Source organism: Embiotoca jacksoni, unplaced genomic scaffold, assembly GCF_022577435.1.
Source record: "Embiotoca jacksoni isolate LCO1_2020_lvr unplaced genomic scaffold, fEmbJac1.0.p SCAF_29, whole genome shotgun sequence".
Classification (NCBI taxonomy): Eukaryota; Metazoa; Chordata; class Actinopteri; family Embiotocidae; genus Embiotoca; species Embiotoca jacksoni.
The window spans coordinates 5,023,871-5,048,801 of NW_027185380.1; the positions used below are offsets into that span (position 1 = coordinate 5,023,871).

The 24,931-nt window shown below is 40.5% G+C and overlaps 1 protein-coding gene across 1 annotated transcript in view; it reads right to left on the bottom strand.

Moving 5' to 3' along the window:
* The window catches only part of ankrd6b (ankyrin repeat domain 6b), a 39,469-nt gene extending 20,765 nt beyond the window's left edge, over positions 1-18,704 (bottom strand). The window contains 2 exon segments of the mRNA XM_069161645.1: positions 3,726-4,078; positions 18,421-18,704. Of these exon segments, the coding sequence (XP_069017746.1) occupies positions 3,726-3,851 (126 nt within the window). The 5' untranslated portion in view covers positions 3,852-4,078; positions 18,421-18,704.
* Positions 18,705-24,931: the final 6,227 nt, after the last annotated feature.

A 24,931-nucleotide genomic window follows, 5' to 3' on the forward strand; every position in this document is an offset into this window, starting at 1 on the left:
CTGGTCAACACAAAGTCATCTGTGTGCAGCAGCACATGTAAGATTGTAGTTCTCACAGTATGATGCCATGTGCTCATGTTCCCATGGAAACTTAGTTTGATGTGCCACAACAGAAAACATAAAGCACACGATACACAACACAAAAACCTGCAGTATGAAGCACTCACACATGAACAGGAGTCATTACTGGCAGGTAGCTGGTATAAAGAATATCATCAAAAATACCATAACGCCAAAGATTTTAAATGAAAGACAGAAAGTTTAGACTTAAACTAATTTCCTAAATCCAGGTGACGTCCAGCACAACAGACTGTTATTACCGAGTCTGAGGAAGCAGACGTGTTTCCGCCACACAGACAAACACGCCTGTCTCATCGGCCGGATTACACCACAGACTGAAGATGTAAAGATCAGGTGGAGCTCTTCACTTTGGACCTGCATTGTGACTCGATAACTTTAAAAAGGTAAAAAAAAAAACTGGTCCAACATCCTGCAGCAGGACTACTTACAAAATCCTGTAAAAGAATCTATACACTGCTAATTTCAGCATCACTTCACTGGTTACCTTTATGTTTTAGATTTTAAAACTGTAATGATGACTTTAATTATTATTATACCTGTGATATGTTGACCCCGTCTGAGGTTGATTAGAAATTCCTGCGTTGAGACTAAAACCCAGAGAAGACTGAACCTTTGGAGTCAAGTTGACGGGGGAAAAAAAATCCTAAATTATCCACTGGTTGTCTGGCTGAGTCACATGACTCCAACAGTCACTGTCACAGCCAAGAAATACAGCTTACATTTAAAGAATGGTTTTGATCTCATCTGTCTGCAGGAACTCATTCAGACTAATGTTTGCTGATCTTCATTGGATTTAGATGAAGTTTATACTCAAAGGGTCACCTGAGCAGCTCTGACTATAAACTCTCTTAAAAAGGAAACTTTTAATCCTGATGTTAAAAGTAAAGCGGGTGTCTGACTCTGAAGTCTCTGCCTCCTTTAAAACAAGTCAGCAACAAACACATTTCAGTGTTTAGACATAATAATTAACTAAACTATGGATAAAATCTGACAACAATAGTTAACATTTCAAATTAATAGTGGAAGAATTCTACTTTTGTCTGAAATGGAGAAAGTTTGTTTCAAAAAGGACTTAAGTGTTAAATCTTCCGCTCATCATTGACAACTTAACTGCTCACAGCATCCTCAGAGAACAGCTAGGATTTATGTTTTACTCCAAGTTTCTTTCTCAGATTTTTGATGTCATGCATTTGTTCTAAAACTTTACTTTAATAGAAGTAAATCGGCAAAATTGTGTTTTTAATGGTTAAATTAAAAAAAATTAAAAAAAAAAAAAAAAAAACGAAGTAAATAACATCCTCCATCTAACCAGCGATTCCACATTTTTGTGCTTGAGTACAGTTTTTAGAGTTTAGACACCCAGAAGTAATGAACCACTGATCTCCTGCCTGCTCTGACTGCAAGTCATGTAACATCCAGGTCAATGTTAGAGGACATGGAAATATCTTCATTCCAAGATAAACTCAGTGCAGCAGAGATGCAGTGGGAGAACATGATGACACAAAATGAAATCCCAGCATGTCACATACACAGAGTCTACTTGGACCCAGGTCGATGAAATCACTGCCTTTCAACTGTAAATCAGATATTCTTAAGTCAACTAATTATGACCACACACACTCGTCAATGCAAGAGCTGCATTAACGTCAGAACGAGGCCCATCTGTGAGCAGCCGCCTACAGCAGCTCGCATCTACCGAGGGACATCTGTCAATTTTAGCTGCAGAAATAAATCTGGGTAACATCACATCCTGTGTATAATCTGTGTCAATGATATATTGTTATTAGTATATACTGTATATCAGTGGAGAAATAACAAGTAATGGCAGTACAGAAATACGAAACTAGGTTTGAGGATATTTAGAAACAGTGTCTTCATTACATCGTTTATCCACCACTGTAAAGGTATTTATGGTCACAATGTATAAACAAATACAAATCTAACATTGTTAATTTATGGTGTTTAATTAGGTGAACATTTATTTTCAGTTTTAAAAAAATCTAGTATAAATCAGTTAAAAAGCTCTTGAAAAAGTTTTAAAGTTGACGCCGAGTCGAGATTTTTATTGTCAAATGTAAATATTTATTGAAATCATTTCTTTGCTTTGGTGATGAAAATCAAGTGACATACTTGCGTCACTGCAAACTTTTTAAAGCCGTGCAACTCTTCTGATTTGCTCAGCTGTGAAACAAATCTGCAATGCAGTCTAATTTTTTTTTAAAAAGAAAAAAAAAAAAAAAAAAAAGAATCATTTGTGACTGCAAATAGCAGAAGTAGGAATTCCATGTTCGCAGAGTCTTTCAGTAGCAGTGATCCAACAGAGATGTTTCTGTTCCCTCGTGAAAAACACTGAAATTAAGAGATTTCTTCACAGAATCATTTCATTAAAGGTTTATATTGCAGCAGTCTGTCCTGCTTAAAGCACTTGAATGGTGGCAAAAACGTATACATGCTGTAAATTATTCTTCTGAATCACTGCTGGAGTTATTTTTAGTCCTGTGCATCAGTGTCACATGTTTGTAGCTCCAGGGGCTGCAGACACTTTCATGCTCTGTTTTGTGTTTAATTGATTTAGAGATGCAGATGAGTCTCAACCAACCATCAACCATCAGTGAGGTCATCATTGGTTTGTGAACGTTATGAAGCCTCCAGTTCAGATTCTGTCCGTCACCATCTTTGTTAGTTCGGAGCGGTTTGGAGCAGGAAGTGACCATATTTGGACGAGCTGGGGGAGGAGCCAGCGGTGGATATGACTGATCTGATTGGAAACCTGACGATACTACGTCCCGTCCACTGATAGCTGTAACCTGACTGCACCACAGGCCTGTCAATCAAACAGACACGCCCCCAAAAACAGGTCTTTTTGAATCTTCTTTTCTAATGAATGAGGGATTATTTTCGGATGGACCTGCAGAAAACTAATAAGAAGGAGTGATTTTAGGTAACAACACCGAGATAACTGATAGACACATTTTATTCACTTTGGATTTGATGAGAGAAGTTGAATGGGAGTCTATGGAGCCGGAGGCTTTTTGGAGCCGACTTCTAGTGGCACTCGGTGGTATTGCAGCTTAAGACACTTCTGCATCGGCATCATTTTACAGACCTGGAAGCTACAAAGACTTTTACATACGGTCTGTGGAAAAAGGCCAAACATGTTGGATTTCCTTGACTGTGACTGATCTGATACTTAACTCACAAAAACTATAACTTTTTGAGATCAAACTCAAATATTTGCAAAGAGAGGAAGGTTTAATCATAAACCGAGTCAACTCAACTCAGTGATGCAACAGAAGTGAAACGACACCCAGAAGAAGCAGGTGTGACAACACAGGCCAGAGATAAAGACACTGATGGGAACCTGAGAAACCCGCTCAGCGAGTCAATAACACGTTAGCCAGAGGTCACTTCATTTCCTTTAGAACCGGCCGACCCAGGAACCCCAGCTGCTCTGTGACGAGCCGGCAGGACAGGAAATGTTGGCCGGAGCTGAGCTTTCAACACCAATCAGGTTTCACTGCTTTCACTGGGAGAGAGAACACTTTCTTTAAGCTCTTTAAAGGTAAAATCACGGCAGTTTGAGCAACAATTAGCAACCAGCTGACACTCTTCTCAGAATAAACATGTACAGCAGCTTCACTCACCTTGGTGACGGCTACTTTCGCTCCTTTGTTGATGAGCTGCACCACATTGTCGGCCTGACCTTTGTGTGACGCTACGAGGAGGCGCTCGGAGAGTGCGAGGACCTCAGCTGCATCCTGCTGGCTCATGAAGCGGGGCGAGGGATTCTGCCGTCTCCAGACTCGGTGCTCCAGATGAGGCGGGTGGGGAGGGGGCGGGGGGCGCAGCTGTGATGGTGATGGTGATGATGATGATGAAGATGTCTAACTCATGATGAGCTCCGCTGCAGACAAACTGTCCAACAGGAGCCGGAGAGGCGGTCCGTCCCGGTTCTGCTCCTACAAACTGCCACGGCTCTTCGGCGTCATGGTTTCAGCTGCAGGGAGGAGAACAGGAAACACACGGAGTGAAAACCAGCACGGCCTCCACCAAACAGGAAACAGGACATCGCTGCCATCCAGGTTACCGGACACATTTGGAGGGTCGGTCACTGAGGTGCAGCTGTATCACGAAGAGAGCTCGTCATAAAGAAAAGGTGAGAGCAGCTCAGACACGTCTGAGGTTCTGGTTTAACCACAGGGAGGATGGAGTTACTGAAGGAGACGACAGGCCGACACGTCTCGAGTGTTTCATCTGATTCATCATCATTAAAACAAATCGACTGACGGACACGTTGTCATCCAACACCTCCGTCTCCACGAGCTCACTGGAATACATTCTGATCTCATTCAGGGTCTCACAATCCTCCCAGAGAGATCCGGAAGTCTCCATTTTATTATCATTATTATTATTATTATTATTTGTGGAGCCATTAAAATGGCTCCAAGGTAAAAATGCATAAAAGTACGTTTGTTAGAAATCAATCAACTTTTTTAACCCACCAATCAAGCAGTAATAATGTTTGTAGTAGAAAGAATGAAACTGAATGTGACTGTGGGTTTTATTTATTCTGTGATTGGTGGTGAAGCATTCTCGTGAACAACATATCTCAAGAACACCTTGAGGGAATTTCTTTAAACTTGGCAAAACCGTTCACTTGATAGCAACGATGAACTGATTTGATTTTAGGGATCGGAGGTCAAAGGTCAAGGTCACTGTCAAATCATGACATTTTACATGAACATGATATCGAGGGAACGCTTGGATGGAATTTTATTAAAAATTTTAAAAAATTTCCCCTCGGGGATTAATAAAGTAAATACCTACCTACCTTATTAAATGTTACACAATCAAGGAAGAACTGATTAGAGGTCTGTGGTCAAAGGTCAAAGTTCAAAGTCATTGTGACATCAAATCCCTCCTATTTTTTTTTTGTTTTGTGGTGCGATTTTAATTCAGGAAGCGTTGCCTCCAATGCTGTGAAAAGACTAAAATCACTGCAGCTATTACTATCACTGAAGGAAGCAGATGAAGAACTGAACACAGACATCGAGCAGGAGATGGACAGAGAAGCAGAGATCGCTTTGTCAGCACAGTCAAAACACAACTTCAAGTTAGGGTACGCAAGGAATGCTAACGCTGGTGCTTAAGTAGAGCAAGCATGTATTATAATAAGAAAAATATAAAATGTACAGAGCAGGAATCAACAGTTTTCACAACAGGAAGTGACAGAATAGACTCACCCTGCCGTCAGACACCACCTCGACAACTAAGATGAGAACCATGAAAGTCTACATTGGAGCTGTAACCAGAACTTCAGCAGGATGTGAGACAATGAAAACAGGAATGATTGTACAGCTCTCCTCTCCCATCTGATTCCTGGAGTCTAATCTGTGATGACAGTCCTTCTGATCATTGTGTTGTCATTACTGGAAACACAGCGGTGAATGAGATAACATGGTGCAGATAATATCAACAGGACTGTTTCACAGAGCCGCGGGCTTACACGGATAAATCCAGAGAGGAACTGGATTATTTCCAAGATGCTGGAAATCTCCATCTCAACTCGACCATGAAACGTGAAACACGGCGGTGCAAGGAGGTCTCCTCAGCAAAATCACATCACTGGTTACGATTTCAGCTGTAAAACCTCTGAGTTATCACATTCTGTGGAGAAGAGGATGATTACAGTCACACACTCAATATCTGCCCAAATGGGAGCTATGATCACAATCTGTGTCGTCGTTAAATAATCAACAGAAAAGTGTTTTTGCAGCAAATTTTGATATCACAGTGAAGTTGATCTTTGACCTTCTGCATATAAAATGTCATGACTTCACAATTATTTCCTCCGAGACATTCGTGTACAACTTTGTCATACTGATTTAATGTAGAAACTCCAATAGAAACTTCCATTTTTATCGTACATCCAACTCACCTCGTTTTTGGACTTGAAAGCAAAGGTTTTTGATTTGAAAGCGAAAGTTTTTGATTTGAAAGCGAAAGTTTTTTGATTTGAAAGCGAAGGTTTTTGATTTGAAAGCGAAGGTTTTTGATTTGAAAGCAAAAGTTTTAATTCTGTGACCAAAACGAACAAAACTGTAAGAGCACATTTGTTTGCAATGCAAATCATTATATTCTCGGTTTATATATTTTTACTTACAAACTTGATTTTTGATTGCAGTGAGAAATTAGCTTTCAAAACCGTTTTGTTTTTTTTGCTTGCACAATAAAGACACAAAAACACCTTCACAGACCACAAACATGTTCTGTGAGGTTAGAGTGACCTTTGACCTCCAACATCTAATGAGTCCAAGTAAATGTTAGTGCCACATTGGAAGAAAGGTTCCTGATGTCCTGTTGAATAGAGGATGGACGTGAGGTCACGGTGACGTTTGATATTATCAATTCATTCTTCTGTCCAAATGAACATGTGGGCCAAATTCTGACAATCATGAGAATTACATGAACAAATGGGACCGACATGTTTCTGTATTATTTAATTATCTTCAGATTTTTGGTGATTATTTGCAGCTTCTCTGTTATCTGGGATGCCTCATTTATTGCAAACGAAACAAACCTGAAACCGAATTAAAGTCTAAAGATTCACAGAATCAATAAACGGTGAACAAAGCAGCCCAGTGAAGCATCATGCAGTCTGAGACTTCTAGACGTTTTTTTCATCTGCCAAGTTTCCCTGAAACATTCCCAAAAATTAGAAACGAGACCACACAAACTGTGGAAGCTAAAGAATGCATAAAAAAGAAAAAAAAAAAAAACTCAGCGGCTTGTCTCTCAGAGGTCAATTCGCTCGAGCTGAAAACGCTGCTGCACAATAGTAACGTTTGAATGGCTCCCTCCTGCAGGCTGAAAAATGAATAAGCCTAAGTAAAAGGAGGGAATTCTGTCTCTGACTGCATTCCAGTTGGTTCTGCAGAAGATCCCGTTCAGTCGGAGACCCCCGCACACAAAGCAGGCCTGGCTCCTTGCTCGCAGCTAGGCAACCGGGCTTTGTGCAAACTTTCAGGAACTCAGAACTCTGTTCAAAACCAAGAAATGCCAAGCCTTCTCTCTTTTCACACAGCTCGGGCAGGGAGGAAGGGAGGGGGGGGGCTTTATTACCCTGCTCACTCTGAAAACTCACCGCTTCTCCTCACTGCAGCAAATCTGATTTATTTTTAAACTGTTAAACAGAGAAATCAATTAAAGACATAGTTCGTATTTCTTATGTTCTTCAGAAACATTAGGAAATTACAATGGGCCTGAAAACATGATGGAAGAATATAGTGGAACATATAATGAAGAAGCTAAATATTGATGTATTTTGTGATCAAATTTATTGACCCGTTTGCAATGTTACATTTTTAAGAATAATATCACTGACTATCAAATTGGTATCAGTTGTTTTCAGTTCACCAACATCCTGCAGTAACTCCCTGCGTAACTGAGGTCAAAGTTCAGTCGGCATGAAAGTGGACCCTGATTAAAGCTCAGGAGAAGCCAGGTGTTCTGCAGAGTTTCTATAGAAGTGACCTGTCCAGACCCAGAGCCTTCGTGTCCGTTTATCACCCTCCCTGGAGGGAAAGGTTGGGGTCAGCTGGAGTTCAATACCCTGCTGACCTCACTAGAAACATCCAGCTAACAAATTCTATTTCAATTTAAAATTCTAAATTGTATTCATGTAGCACCAAACCACCACATAAGTCATCTCAGGACACTTCACATAATAAGGTGGAGACCACAGACTGGATATGAAAGTGTTCATAGCTTCCAGGTTGTGAAAAATGAGGCCGTCACTGAAAGTTGCGCGAGTTTGTCTGTTTCTCTGCTCATGTCTGCGTTTCATGATGTTTTCATGAAGGCTGTGCCTCGTTGAAGTTCACACAGACACCCATGCAACAAGAAATAGGCAGAAATGATGGCAACTACACTCGTTACGTGACTGTAAAAAAAGCGCAATAAAAGCCCAAAGTTCAGCTATCAATGGACAAAACTCAACCTCAAACTGAAAATCAGACCAGATAGTGATTTTTTTTTTTTTTAAATGCACCCCTTCTGTATCTTTTGAAAGTAGAAAGGATGCTAATGTTATTCAACATTATTTCACACGATGTAACATGAGGACTGATACGGCAGCAGACTGTGGTGAGATCAGGTTTCAGCCACATGAAATTGTAACAACACAGTCAACCTTTCAAAACACTGTTCGCTGATGAGTAACGCTGAGTCAGCGACACACATCATGTACTTTCTCCCACATGTTTACAGAAAAGAGCTGAAGCGTCTCCTGCGGCTGTGAACACTCTCATCACGACTGCATCCTTTACAACCTGCTGATCTATCTCAGGTACGTCAGGAATGTGAGCGCTGGGACCTCAACTTAACTTCTCAACCAGAGGGCCGTTCAAGAGCATCATCCAGCAGAGCGTTCATTAAGGGTTCGTAATGTGATAATTTCATATCAAACAAACAAAGAAGTGATGTGAGCAAATCACTGAAGCCAAAAGAACTAAAAGGTCAGGAACCTGCATGTCAGAGAAGGAATGCAGTGTTGCTTTTTTCTCATTTTCATTAGTTAAATATTCAACTTGTGATGATTGGTTTTGTCTTAAGTCTAGAAATAATTAACTGAATCGAAGGCGGAGGAGACATGTAATCAGCAATTAATTAAAAGTCCTGTTTTGATCTAAAAACCTTTTGCAGAAACAACTTTCACTTTCCAACACAGTAGGTTAGATGGTCAGTTATATTCTGCAGAAATGGACTTGGAGCGCAGTAATGGGGCTTAAATTAGGCTCTTAGACTTGTAACTGAACCCGAGCTGCACACGTTACATCATATGTTTTTCACACATGATGAAATACGAGCCTCTGAGCACACTTCAAACCCGAAGCTTTGAACCAGTTAGTGTTTACAGAAATGTAAGGATTTCCCTCGAGGACGTCATTAAAGGCTCTCCGACTCCCGGCAGAAGTGAATTACCAACAGGTCACAGCCTGCAGAGCCGGCCTCATGAAAACCTGACATTCACTGCGGAGAGAGCTTCCATCTGACAACATTAAGAACTAAATGTGTATTGCTGCTGTGCACTGATGCACGGCATGAACGCACTAAAATTAACTCCAGCGCTCTGAGCTACAAACACTACGACGCTGTACATTCCCCATTATGTGGGTCATCTCTTCCCTCACAAACTTAGAAAAACACACCTGCACAGTCCCATGATGCTCTGCATAAGCTTCCTACATGTGCTTATAAACATACATGAAGCCATTATTTTAATGCTTTAGTTTGTAAATCCAAAACACAATATTTTATCACTGCTGACAAAATAGCTAAATCCATTTTCATATAGTGAACATGTCCTAATTTACAGACAAAATAAATAACATCAGACTGTTTAAAGGGAGCGACTACATTAAATCTTCATCAAGTCATTTGGATATTTTGCTTACGAAATTTTGAAATTACTTTTAAACAGTGTTGGTCCCACAGTTCTGTTCATTGTAAAAACAGCTGTGGATGAATTGTTCCCCTTCCAGAAGTGTCTTCAGCTGCAATACCACCGAGTGCCACTAGAGGTCGGCTCCAAAAAGCCTCCGGCTCCATAGACTCCCATTCAACTTCTCTCATCAAATCCAAAGTGAATAAAATGTGTCCATCAGTTATCTGTGTTGTTAGCTAAAGTCACTCCTTCTTATTAGTTTTCTGGAGGTCCATCTGAAAATAATCCCTCATTCATTAGAAAAGAAGATTCAAAAAGACCTGTTTTTGGGGGCGTGTCTGTTTGATTGACAGGCCTGTGGTGCAGTCAGGTTACAGCTATCGGTGGGCGGGACGTAGTATCGTCAGGCTTACAATCAGATCAGTCAGATCCAGTGCTGGCTCCTCCCCCAGCTCCTCCAAATATGGTCACTTCCTGCTCCAAACTAGCAAGATGGTGACGGACAGAATCTGAACTGAAGGCTTCATAATGTTCACAAACCAATGGAGGAGTGACTTTAGCTAACAACACCAATTGATTATTGATTTTGGATTTGATGAGAGAAGTTGAATGGGAGTGTATGGAGCCGGAGGCTTTTTGGAGCCGACCTCTAGTGGCACTCGGTGGTATTGCAGCTTAAGGCACTTCTGCATCGGAACCATTTTTCAGACCTGGAAGCTACGAACACTTTATATCCAGTTTATGATTCACACACAGTCAATGCCTTCGTCCTAACAACACACAGCTGCACATAGACGATCCTCTGTTCATTTGCATGTAATAGTATTCTTGGTGTTCTTCTCTCACATCAGAAGGTCCAACTTCACAGAACCAGAGATAACAGCAGCTCGACTCTTAACAGTGCAGCAGGAGGGCTTTTCCCATCATACAGTGGAAGTGAGAGTTCACGGGCATGATGATGCCCCCCACCACACACACACACACACACACACCTCCCCTCCTGCCCCCCTCAGTGGATTTCACTCCAAACTCAGCCATCTGTCTTTTCAGCACCAGTCAGAAACAGAGAGCCAAAACCAGATTAAAACAGGACTTTGACCCGTTCACTAATCCTGAGATCTGTTTCAGTGCCAGTTAGCTGAGTGTTACAGAGAATCTGTGCAGGCTGAAGAATGCATGAGAGGCTAAATATGTCAGAAGTACAACTCAGGAGAAATGTCTTTGACTATATCATCAGTCCAAGAGCTGAATTTAAAGATTTCAATTAATGATATATGTTTGCAGGATTTTGTTCATTTCACGCAGTGACATGAGAAAGTGACACACTGCAGGCTAATCCGGAGGTTAATGGTAGATTTGAACCTGCTGTCATCCATGTGACAGCTGAGCTGGATATAATAACCATCTACATACATAAATAGTACAGAAGCTGACCAAAACATTAAACTAAAAATAAGCAGACATAATGGGTCTTCTGGTTTAATAACATCTATGGTGGTTATCATAAATAAATGTTCGGCACTCGTAACAAAACACTGACTTCCACAGCAGGGCCTCAACAATACTTTTTTTATTTTTTATTTTAATTAACAAAATTAAAACAATTCTGCAGAAATCTTTAGTTTTATATTTCAGCTGTTTTCACACACAAAAAGTGGTTTCATAATATTATTGGTGTCAAGCTTGGTAACAGAGAGCCACACTTTGAAATTTCTTACACCAATACGATGCACGCTGTTGTTAAATCTCTCATGATAGAACACACACACTCCTGCATGTCCTGTAAAGTCACACAGCCGATCACCAGCATCATTAGAGATGTGCTGCATCCTTGTTGCAGTGTTTCCAACTGGTTGAGTTTACTTGTGACTGCAGGTGTCACAGCGTGCATGCAGGGACTCCTCCATCTGCAGTTCCAGCTTTAAAGATGTCCTCTGAACGCCTCATTCAGACGAGCAGCAGAAGCTTCAATTTACAGACGACCCCGAAGCGTACGGCAGGTGACGAAACGTTAAATATGATGAGGCGTAGCCTCTAGAAATAATCCATGTGAGTCATTTAATCTGTTAATTGTAGTTTAAGAAAAAAGAACCTGGCTTACACTCTTCCCCTCAAAACTACCGCTGTGTGTCATGAAGTTGGCTCTTTAATAAAATGGATTTCATTTAATCACTATTGAAAAAAGTATTGTTCAGGAACGGGTATCAAAGTTAAGGTGTTGGTAAAAAAAAACTTTAACGCGACTCAGCCTGCTGGCCAGGAGTAGATGCTAGAATTTACAGATGTTCCCTAAATGCCTCACATGCAGGTTGGGAGTGGACGCTACAATTTACAGATGTTCCCTAAATGCCTCACATGCAGGCTGTGAGTAGACCCTACAATTTACAGATGTTCCCTAAATGCCTCACATGCAGGCTGTGAGTAGACCCTACAATTTACAGATGTTCCCTAAATGCCTCACGCAGGCTGGGGGTAGACGCTACAATTTACAGATGTTCACTAAATGCCTCACACGCAGGCTGCAGGTTGCTGCAGCTCGCCTGTCTCAGACAGGTGTGTGGCCATAAATTAATAAGTTCAAAAATGATGAAATAACACATTCTGATGTAAGATTGAGCTGAAACGGTTATTTTATGTACCTTTGAAGGCTGCTTCAGTACAACCTGCCTGAGACACGAGAGAGCTGCTTTGGCTCATTGCATCAAAGCGACTGTAGAATATCAGCAGTGAGACACAGAGTTTCAGATTATTGTCGGGAGCCAAACACCTGCTGTTCTGAAGGAACCTGGTGGAAGTTTTATTTGGGTTCAACTAAGACTGCAGCTGCAGTCGTGTCTTCACAGCAACATCTTTTTACAATTTAACTCAAAGTATTATTAGTATTATTGAAGATCTGACCCAAATCTTACAGGATAACTGATAAGCAGTGTTTCACTCTCTGTCAACATACAGTCTCTGACAACAGTCATTTCAGCGCTGGAGAGCGAGTTGTCAGAAAAACAGACTTATAAATAATTTACAGAAACACTTGTTCCAGCTCTGTTCTTCTTCAGAGGAGTGGGCTTCTGGGTAATGTGGGTATGGCCTCATTGTGGTTAGTGAGCTACTTTCTTCCTGTTAGCAGTGTGTGAGAAGTAACCAGCACTGTGAAGACCACGGTGACTGTGATCAGTCACAACGTGTTCAGATCAGCTGTCTCCAACCAGTCGATGGAGATCTTCCCGGTAGATCAACGGAGTTCTTGGAGGAAAAAGGCTGGAGACCCCCTGGGGTCGTATTCACAGAGACTCCTCGCACTAAAAGTTCCTAATGGTGACGAAAAACTTAGTGTTGTGACGTTTTCTAAGAATGTATACTGCTGAAGTCCAGCGAGGTCAGAAATATTCTTCAGACTGTGAATGAGGTTGATGAAAGTCTCCAGATTCTATCAGCAGGATGATGTTTGCTCACTTCTCCAACTCAACACAAGAACATGAAAGTGATGAAGCTGTTTGGTGAGTGTAGAAATGACTGGAGTCTGTTCCAACCTCCATCAGCACTGATCCCCTCTTTTAACAGGATGTGTCACCGAGCAACGGGGTCGACCACACCTCCTCACTAAGAAAAGGCTCCTCGCAGGAAGCTTTCAGCTCTCAGAGGTCTTTATGAATGTTAATGAGTTTGGCCCCTGGTTTAGATGGAACAACAGTTATCCAAATACAAGCAGCCCCAGAAAAGAAAAACAAGGTCCAGTTCATGCATAAAATTTAAAGTTTAAAATATTGATAAAGGACCAAACAGATCAAAGTATGGATAAGATAAAGTGTGAGCATAAGAAAATCACATTTCAAATCCATTTACTAGAAGTTTTACCAATGTTTTGTAATTACTATTTTATTAGAGGCTGTGTTGCCTTTTTTAATATAAATATTATGATGATATTAGAGCAAATTTATGTGAAAATGCTTCATTTTTGGAAAAATATTCACCCACTACCACTACAGCACCTAAACCTGTTAACTGATGACTAACATCATCACAGTCACATAAATCAAATCAAAACTGTTACAGGTGCCGATGTCTTGGTGACAATATGACTTTATATTTGGTTTTATTACCCAAACCAAGAACTGATGCAATCCATAAAATAAACGTGACGTTGCTCATCTGACTGGATGGAAGAACTGAAATTATTGAGACAGATCGAGTTAATTCATGAATGAATTGTTTTATATTCAAAACATGAATGAATGTTGGAAGCTGGCCTGGTTCAGAGACTGATGTCAGAATAAATATGTGAGCATCTCGTTGACCGCTGGTTAAATAAGGATGTTTTTCAGTGCAGTAGAATTAAAGGATGCAGCTGTAAAGACAAAGACAAAGACCCCACGCCACCCCCACTACCCCCAACTCTCCAGTCTGGTAATCACCTTCTGCTTCATTGTCCCAGAGTGCTGAGCAGAAACGTCCCCTGTTCATGTCTCTTCACTCATACTGGGGACGAACGCTGACTCCAACACCTGTCGGCAACATGTGCATCACTGCAAGACAACCAGAAACTCCACATGACAGTTTGGATGGTGTGGCGTTGTTGTGACCAGCAGACATGTTGGTCCTCACGCTGTCCTTCTCTGTTTGTCTCCGAGACATTCAGATAAAACACCTTCATGTCTTTGTTCCGACTGCAGGAAAATCAGATTTTGTGAAGACGATCTGGAGAAATCTGACTGGAATCACATTTCAAATTTCCAAATGTGGTTTGGATCCAGATTCCAAAAATCACATTTCATGTGGGCGTTTGTGCACTTCAGACCGTTTGTGCACTTCAGACTTTCAATCTGGACTCAGTCTGAACACACAGACACACACACACACACGAAGTTCCTGCTCTGTCCTCGCTGCTTCAGCCTTTTCTCTCTTTTCAAACTGTCCCATAAAGAAGTGCCGATGATTTCTTTAATCCTCTGCAGCAGGTGGACTTCCTGACAGCAGATGTAACGTGTGAGAAAGAGCAGTGGGCCGCGTGACGCTGGACTTCATCGTCTCCAGCTCGGAATTTAGAGTCAAAAGACTAAAGAAAGTTCCTTTTCTTTTTCCACAGAGCGTTTCACTCTCATCTCTGGTGTCTCAGGAAGCAGCAGAGTCATCACAAACTAATGTGCACTAATCCAGGGCTGTTCCTGTTATCTACCACCTGAGGAGGGTTTCAATTTTCATCTCTTTAAACACATCACACCATTCATATCAAAGGTTATAGATTTAATAAACTACAGTTGATTTTCTTTCCCACAGCTTCATAGAAATCATCATCTGAACCTGAAAACAAGCGTTTCTCCATCTGACACTAATCTAATCATCACCTCTGACACAGTGCCCAGTTTCCAGAGTCTGTAAACCTCCCCAGCCCCCACCCCCCACCCTGTAGCCCATTACAGCTTGTTATGTGCCCATTATACACCTGGTGATCTCTGACCTCGTCAGCACTGCGCTGTGTAAATCAGTTCCCTGGGGAGCCGAGCAGACGGCCGGGCGGTGAGGCTGCTGCTCACGCCTCGCTACATTCATCACTTCTACACAAAACACCATCTGAAGGACTCGTACATGTCGTCTTATTCTGTTTAAAGTCTAAAAACATGTTTTATTATAAATTTTAAAAAATCCAGAGATTTTAAAAAGCTGTGAAGTAAAGATTTGTAAGTGGAATGAACAGAAATCAGGAAAATAAATTAACTACGAGTGTAATTAAATCTGTCGGAGCCATGATGGGAGCTTCCTGGTTAATTCATTTAAAAGACTGCTTATTGCTGCCTTTTTGCCAAAGAGATATCCATGCGTTCAATGGTAATCCTGTTGAATATGAAACATTTAAAACATTTGAACACTCAAATGTGAAAGTGACATCATGCTCTCTATCCGGAGCGGTTCACTAACGAATGACCAAAGGAGCTGCTGAACAGTCGAGTCCTGATGAAGGTTACAAAAAGAGCCAAATCTGTGTTAAAGAAACATTTTGGCAAAGACAGAAGTCACATTACCTGACTTTCAATTACTAAAAATCTGAAACTCAATGCCCTCTAATGAACAGTGAAAACGGCTGCTGTTGTACACCAGCATTTTCAGTACAAAACTTTTTTCTGTTTAAATCTGCTGCACAATTATGATCAAACACAACTGACCCTGTGTGTGCACATTATTAACACACTTGTACAAAAAATCTGCAACATGCAAACATTTGTTCAAATAGGAATGATAAGAAGGCAGCATGCTTCTCTTTCTCCCATATTTAAGGATCTATTGCAGTTTTACAGACTTTACATTCAGCTTTTCTGTGTTTTAAGTCTTCATTTTGTGGCCAAAACTTTTAAAATCTACATTTTCCTTCTTGAGCAGAAACAAGAAAAGACACATCTTTACTTAAGAGCTTCTTGTCACCACTTGTTGATGAAGGGGATAAAATTTCTCACGCAATACGGGAAACACGTGAAATAATGTGATTAAAAAAAGACTGCATGGAAAATATCATATTTTGATTATATGGCAACAAAAAAATGTAAATGCAAAATTCCCATATATTCCATGACAAGAAATGTAAAAAAAAACAACTGACTTTTCCTGTCTGAAAACAGGTTTTAAATATTCCCCTGATATTCCCTGATAGTCTATAAAATCCCCTGACACTCCTGGATAATCCCAGATATTCCCTGATATTCCTGGACAATCCCAGATATTCCCAGATATTCCCAGATATTCCATGACCCATAAGAACCCTGAAAAGGCCTACTGCTGCCTACAGTCAAGCCAGAAGGTGTAAATGTAAGATGTGAGCTACAGGAGCAAAGAGGCTACAGAGTTGTTTCCAGACAAAGTAAAAATACCGTCACGTCCTCCATGTGGAGATTTACAACACTCAGAATTTGACACCAATAAAAAGAGTTTAAAGGTCAAAAGTACAAAGGAAGCAGTTCTGCTGCTGTATAAACTGTCAAGGCACGAGAAGAAGACTGACTTCCTGAAGGAGAAGAACGTCTGTGGTTGTTTAAAAGTAGGACACGTGAACAAACACTGGAGAAGTTACAAGCATCCAATTCTTCATGTTCAGTTTAAGGAAAAGGAGCAACAGGAAGTGGTCATACAGTGGCCGGAGACAAGCATGTATCTGCACGAGTGACATCACACATGGGCGATAAAATGTTGCAGACAATCACAACTCTTCAGACCAAGGAGGTCCTTTTACATTCATATCTTGTTACAGTTCAACCCGGAAGTAAATATTACTTCATACAAAGGGACAAAAACTTGTAATATGATTCAAGTACTGGAAGAATGAAACTATGACACAATGCCTGCTCTCAGAGATTGGCTCTTCTAAAATCAGAATCTACGCACACTGACATGCATTTCTTCAATTCTACTGTTGAATCATTAAAGGATAATTTTACGATTGTTGCCAAAAGCAATTATATACTTGTTTGTTAATTATAAAGTCTTTAAAATGAATTGACTTATCCAGTGTGATTATTTATTGAACCCTGTTTCCAACAAAGTTAGGACGCCATGTAAAATTGAAATAAAAACAGAATGTGATCATTAGCAAAAATCAAAACTGAGAAATGTTATTTTTTTGAAAATATATGCTCATGTCCACCTACTATTTTAAAGCCAGAAGTGACTATATTTGGACAAGTTGAGGAGGAACCAACGGTATATCTGACTCAGTCTGATTGGACCCCCGCCCCCACCCCCACACCCATTTATAGCTGAAACCTGACTGCACCCATCAATCAAACAGACACGCCCCCAAACATCTTGCATTATAAGGCCTAATATCTAATTAATAACACCAGACAACTAATAAGGAGTGACTTTGAGCTCATGGATACGCCATGATGCACCAGCGTGTTTCTACGTTAGCCCAGAAGGGACAAATCAAACACCAGCTCTAGAAAAGTCCTCGTGGGTTCTGCAACCTTCTGTTTGATGCCACTAAAACACACTGGTCCTTTAAAGAGGTGGTCCTTTAACTCCAGATACACTTTTAGATTTACAGCTGCATCGGTCACAACAACTAGAATAAAAATGTGGTAGATTAAGTCACCATATATCAGTAGTTCAGGTTTTCATCCCAATTCAAACTATACTGAGAACTTAAAACCACACAAATATTTTCTTATGGATATCGAGACCTCCAGAAAACACCACAAAAAATAAAAAGATGTGACCTTTAGCCTACTTTATTTCATATTTTCTTGGCATTTATTCAGGAGCTAATTTGCATCAGATAAACTACTGTCCTGATTTATTTTTTGATGACTTAGTTTAGTCTTGTTTTCACACATCCTCTGCACTGAAACCTTTCCTTAGCATTACACATTTTGAAAGACATTCACAAGATAAGGTCGGTTATTCCCTAATGAGGAATATCAAGGAACATCATGGCAGTTTATTTAAGTCTGAAAGAGACATTTCAACTTCAACATTACCTCTAAAATGAGCTGATAAAAGGAAAAGTGTTGGACAAACACAAAGGGACGCCACCCAACAGCAAGTACAATACAGTCATTATGAATTCACCATTAATTTAATCTGATGTAATATTAGAGGTAAATTAAACTGAGCTGCACTGATTTTTACTTTAAAGTTCAGAGGAGACAACAAACATTTCGACATTAAATAAAGAATGACTATGATAATATAATCCATTTAATCCAGTAAACAAATTTACAACAGAGCTGCGAGTCTGTCTCCAACACTGTTTTGCATTTTGCAGTGATTTGTTTGGAAGTCGGAGGATCGTAATTCAAGTCAGCAGAGTCGGAACACAGCAACGTACGCAGCACACAAACAGAACCGAGTAAAGCCCGAATATTTCACAGAGAAACACGGAGAATAAACAGAAAATAGATCCGGATATTCACCTCGGAGAGAAGCGGCCACACACGGCGTCACCTGGACCGGAGCTCCGGTGTCTGCTAGTCCCGCAGTCCGAGCAGAGCGCACTGTTTGGGGGGAAACTCCAGTGAAACGTCTCGGTCCTTTCTGCAGCTGCTCCCGCCTCTCCCTCCACCCCGGAGAGAAAAGATCTCCCTCCGCCTCATTTACATGTGAACGGAGCCGCTGACCGACTGTCACCGCCGGGAAACTGGAGGAGAAAGACTCGGTCCAACTTTCTCCTCCGGGGACAGGAAGCCCGCACCAGAACTATTCCTCCATATTGGACCCGGAGCTGAAAGATAAACATCATGTGGTGTGGAGGAAGTGTTTAGCAACCATCAGACAGGTGGAACAGGCTTTTATTTTATAGCCTAATAAAACTATAATGGGGTGCTTAATGAGAAATAAACTGTTATATGAACCCATAATTTGGGTCAAGGCAAACTACTAAAAATAAATAAATAAAAGATAAATGATTTCCTTTATTTGCCATAATACAGTTAACGAACGACGTTTCTGGCCCAAACTTTATAAATGTGATTATACTTAGCCTACATTACAAATGATTCTAGACAAAAGAAGATAAATAAATAGTGAAAGGATTTTCCAAAGATATCTTCTCTTTTTTTCCTTTAAGCTTTCTCCCACTAATTCACAATCTATTATTGTACATTTTAATTTAGCATTCATAATACTGTTTTCCTGTTTGTCTTTATTATATAGGCTACTTATTCTGTCGTTCTGTCGCTAAATCCTTCTGCATACTTTCGCCAATTAAAACAAATTGTACAACTGTATTTGATTTGATTTAGGTTATGTGGCGCAATTTCACTATACGTTATTTTAAGCCTCTTAACATTGTAAAGTCCTCCCAGCAGAACTTTACAACATTATTGAGAGGGACCCAACAATTCAACTATTCCCACACGAGCCTTTAACAGGAAGAAAAACATCCTTTTAACAGGAAGAAACCTTCGACAGAACCAGGATGAGAGGTGGACGGCCATTTACCCTGACCAGCCGGGTGAGGGGAGAGCAGAGAGAGAAAAGAACAGCGTAGACATCGGTGGAAATAAACTGTTGGTGGGTCAGTAATCACATACCAGAAACATGCAGCTCCAGGGACAGTTTCTACCTGCAAAAGAAAGTAACCGAGGAGAACTGTATGAAAAGATAAGAAAGAAAAAAAGAATACTTAGAGAGAGACGAATCATGAAGTCTATGAGATGTAATGGTGGTATGTGAATGTATGGAGAGTCAAAGAGAGGAGAGGAGCTCAGTGCATCATGGGAGTTCCACCTGCAGCATAACTAAGGGATTACTCAGGGTCACCTGAACCAGCACAAACTATTATCTTCAGCAAAAAGGAAGGTTTTATGGAGGGTGTCTGGTTCTTGAACCGAAGCAGGAAGCCAGTTCCACAGGAGATGAGCCTGAAAGACGAAGGATCCGCCTCCCAGTTTATTTCTGGAAAAGCTGGGAACCACAAGCAGGCAGCACTCTGAGAGAAACAAGCTTTATTAGAAAACAGGAGACACAATGAGCCACATGTCTGCCTGTTTCATTATTACTGCTGTTTTCTCAGGTGCACACAAACACACACACACACACACACACACACACACACACACACACACACACACACACACACACACACACACACACACACACACACACGTGCCTGCAGGCTCATCCGACTGAGACCTGGAACATTTGATGTGGTGATGGTAATGTATACGAGCTGGAAAAATGAGAAATATGTCCTCCAACATGCTGCTCTATTTAGATTGTTCCATAACAGTATCATTCAGGAAATTACATAATTTTTTTTCAACTTGCTGCTGTCAATCATGTGATCTTAAGTGGAACATTTTTCAAGTGAAGCATGGATCATATTTCATTGACAGAAACTCAAAGTAAGTGTAAAAACTCCTCTTAAGTGATGGAAACATCTTGATCCGTCTCGAGCAGCTCCAGTGTGGAGGCCCGTCCTGGGGAAGAACGGTGTATCTGCAGCAACCTGGATGTTTTTCTCCTCTTTTCTTTGTGCTCCTCTTCATCTGCTGTCAGCCTAAGACAATGATTTTTCAAAGAAAAGATGATACCGATGCACTTTCCTCAGCTATAAGGAGAAGTCATTGTCTGATCTGGTGAGTCAGAGGAACGAGAGCTGGTCAGCATCGTGCATGCAGCACTAACCCAGGGGCTTGTTCTAATCCACTCGGTGCACACAGCCGCTGCCTGACACATATAAGGTGCTCACCAGTGTTCACTTACCACTGAGAGGATGAAGAAAAGACTGGAGAGTGTGATGGGTGTGAAGTCGTGGTTATAAATGAAGATTCAATCTAAAACTGCTGGAATGTGCCATTATTATAATTTTGTATAGTATTCAATCAAATAATGAGCTGATGCATGTTTCAAAAAAAATCTGTGGATTCAATGTCCATTTTAGTGGTGCATGATTCAACTTATAGTAAAGTACATGTTGCTGCTGCTCTAGTTGGTTTATTCATTTTATGTCCGTACCCTGAACACAGAGATGTATCAAAGAGCAGTCGGCGGTGTTTCTGGATCATGTTTCTATCTGGTTTCTTCTTTGTAAAGTTTTAACAGCATTTGTGGACGCAGAGATGAACTGTGTTCACAGACGATGGTTTTCAGAAGTGTTCCTGAGCCCATGCAGTGATTTCCACTCCAGAATATTGTCTGTTTTTAATACAGTGCTGCCTGAGGGTCTGAAGATCACCACCATCCAATATTGGTTTCCAGCCTTGTCCCTTGTGTTCAGAGATTTCTCCAGATTCTCTGAATCTTTTAATGATATTATGAACCGTAGACAATGAAATCCACAAATTCTTTGTAGTTTTACGTTGAGGAATATTATTCTTAGATTGTTGCACTATTTTCCCACACAGTCTTTCACAGAGTGGTGAACCTCTCCCCGTCTTCACTGCTAAGACTCTGCCTCTCTGAAATCATCTTTTTATACTCAATCATGTTACTGATCTATTACCATGATAACATAATTAGTTGTCAGATGTTCCACCAGGTGTTTTTTTTTCAGTCTTTTTTTGACCCTGTCCCAACTTTTTAGAGACGTGTTGCTGCCATTAAATTCAAAATGAGCAGATATTTCTGAAAAACAATCAAATTTCTCAATTTCAATATCTGATATGTTCGCTTTGGTCTATTTTGAATTCAATATGTGTTTGTTATTTACAAATCCTTGCATTCTGTTTTTATTTACATCTTGCTCAGCGTCCCAATTTTTTTTAAAAAACAGGGTTGTGTATTGAGGAGCTGAGTGTGTCATTCACTCCCTCTGATTTTAGAGCAAAGTCCACTGAAACCTGATCAGTGTAATTTTTAAACTTGGAGCTGTGACATGAAGCCCCTAGTGATTTGTCATCTAATTTCAGCGGCTTTAGGTCAGTCATCGTAACCTCCCCGAGGATAATGGGCCTTCTTTGCCCACTCAGACGCCGACCTGTGACGTTCAGGAGAAAATTCTTCAACAAAGGCTAAGGAAAGACTTTCACGCTGGTTTCAAATTCCAGAGCAGAAATCTGATTCTGCATTACAGCATGACTTTATTCTTCAAATCCTGAGTTTTGCCAGAGGAAACATTTACTGTGTTTTTTTTTTTTTAATTGAAGGTAAGAAGAAGTTTGGATGTAATTTGAAACCTGAGGATGACGTAGCCACAGGTCAACATTGTACATTATTCTCGTAAGAACATCTGAAGTCGGTGAACAACTGACTAACTGAACTGAATAAATCCCAATTGTCCCAATTTCATTTCATATCACCTTTGGTACAAAACAGCAGAAATTGATGCAAATAACCAAGATGGCAGACATTTTAGCAACTGAACCCCAACATATCCTCTGGTTATATTGCACTGAAAGATTACTTGGTGTCTTAACACTAATGTAATTCCACATGGTTACATTATAATCCTACTTTTATTGCAGAACATTTTTACAATAATAATCTGCTATGGTAAATTACAGCAGTGACAGGGTAAAGTGACATGTTAATGGTGGTGACCACAGTTGCCTGTAGAGGGCAGTAATTGGCTTTATTAATTTTAGTGAACATATACAGACTGACCACATAGCGCTTAAATGACCAGATAAAAGGACAAAAGTGCTGTCCAAAATTATTCAGTTAGGTTTAGGAAAAGATCCTAGTTTGGGTTACAATAAGCATGTACATTACACAAGTTTGATTATTTTACATAAGTACAGTACTTAAAACAAAGCCATGTTGAACGTCGTCACTTGATTTCCTCTTTCACATTGAGTGGTCCCAGAACCAAAAGGCACCTTAAGGACACCAGTGGACTTTGACAAAACTGTGGTAAAAAAAAGAAAAAAAAAAAAGTAATAAACAATAAAACTATTAAAGTAACCTTCAAGTAGTAAAACTGCATTTGTTGCAAGACTTCCTACCTGGGAGTCCCTCTCCCCCCAAAAATCCCTGGAATTTAAAATAATCCTTTTATCTGTAATCTTTTGGTATATTGTTAGCAAAGAACACACACACACACACACACACACACACACACAATATAACAAACAGCTTCACTTAAACAAAAGAACGACACACAAATGATTTCTAATTCAACAAATGCACAACAAAGCTGGTTCAACCAATCAAATGGAAAAACTGAGGACAACTGAAAGAATCACTAACTTAAACTAAACAGTCAGAACAAAAACAGGGGAACAAAATAGTAACACAAAACCAGAACAGAACCAAACAGCAGCAGGTGCACCTATAAAATAAAAAGACAAAGGTAATTGGACTCTGCCCTCCATGCTGCCAACTAAAATACATAGTAAGATCCCATCTCTCCATCTCTGGTATGGAGCTGAACAAACAGGGAAATCAAGATGGCCAACTCACTGGGGTTTCCCAACACGAGAGTTGAGGTAAAGCTGTCACACTCAGGACTCAGTGAATGACAGCAGGTGTTTTTATACTCTGTGGCTGTGATTGGCAGGTGGAGGGAGGAGTCAGGCCTTAAGCTGCACCTGACTGCTCACCAGAATGAGGAGAAGCATTTAACACCACTACATACACAATGTTTTTACACTCATGGCTTTCAAAGTGAGCAGCGACAGAAATGATGACTTCATGCTAAAGTATCATCTGTTTAGTATTTTTATGATGCAACAGTTTGAGCTGCACATGTACGAACCACAGACTGGATATAAAAGTGTTCGTAGCTTCAGGGTCTGAAAAATGAGGCCGATACAGAAGTGCCTTAAGCTGCAATACCAGCGAGTGCCACTAGAAGTCGGCTCCAAAAAGCCTCCGGCTCCATAGACTCCCATTCAACTTCTCTCATCAAATCCAAAGTGAATAAAATGTGTCCATCAGTTATCTCGGTGTTGTTAGCTAAAGTCACTCCTTCTTATTAGTTTTCTGGAGGTCCATCTGAAAATAATCCCTCATTCATTAGAAAAGAAGATTCAAAAAGACCTGTTTTTGGGGGCGTGTCTGTTTGATTGACAGGCCTGTGGTGCAGTCAGGTTACAGCTGTCGGTGGGCGGGACGTAGTATCGTCAGGTTTCCGATCAGATCGGTCATATCCACCGCTGGCTCCTCCCCCAGCTCGTCCAAATATGGTCACTTCCTGCTCCAAACCGCTCCAAACTAGCAAGATGGTGACGGACAGAATCTGAACTGGAGGCTTCATAACGTTCACAAACCAACAGGTGACGGTTAGAAAATAATTTTTGTTAATTTTGCAAATAAAACATGATTCCAATGAGTTTAATGTAAACCTAAAAAAAACTGTGACAGAAATAATGTTTTCAGTATAATTACAGTATGTTGAGAAAAATGCTGAAATATCGCTGAGGTTGTGAAAACCTTCGTAAATGCATTTTAACACTATAAATCATGATGCCAATAACGACTACAAATCTGACAACAGATTCATTTAAAAAAAAAAAAAAAAAAAAAAAAAAAAAAAAATTGTATGTGCCGTGTGATTTTTAGCAGTTAACAGGTGCGGAAGGAGGGAGGTCAGAAAGTGACTGAATTACTGTTTCCTGTTCAGAAACTTTGGGATCGACTTCCTCCCAATAACTAAATCTGGCCTTCTGGATCATTTTAAAAGGCCTCCAGAAGTGTTTTCACTGATTGTTATTGCATCACTCTCCATCCTCCCCCTCTGTTCTCTCTCTGCACAGTCAGCAGTACATGATTGGATGCTTGATGCAGACTGACAGCTTGTTTCTCACCATGCTTTTGTGTTTCAATGCCTGTTCACCAGAGCCTGTCTGCACAATGGCTTTTACCAGTGTCCCTGCTGTTACTGCGCTGCGGTGGAGAAATGATCTGTGAGGGGGCAGGGCTCTTCCACAGTTTAGGTCTGATGTGTGTCAGAAATAACAGATGATGATGATCTTTACAGATTAAATAACAAATTAATACAACTTTGCTGAAGCAAGCAGCTGATTTATAACAACGTAGTTC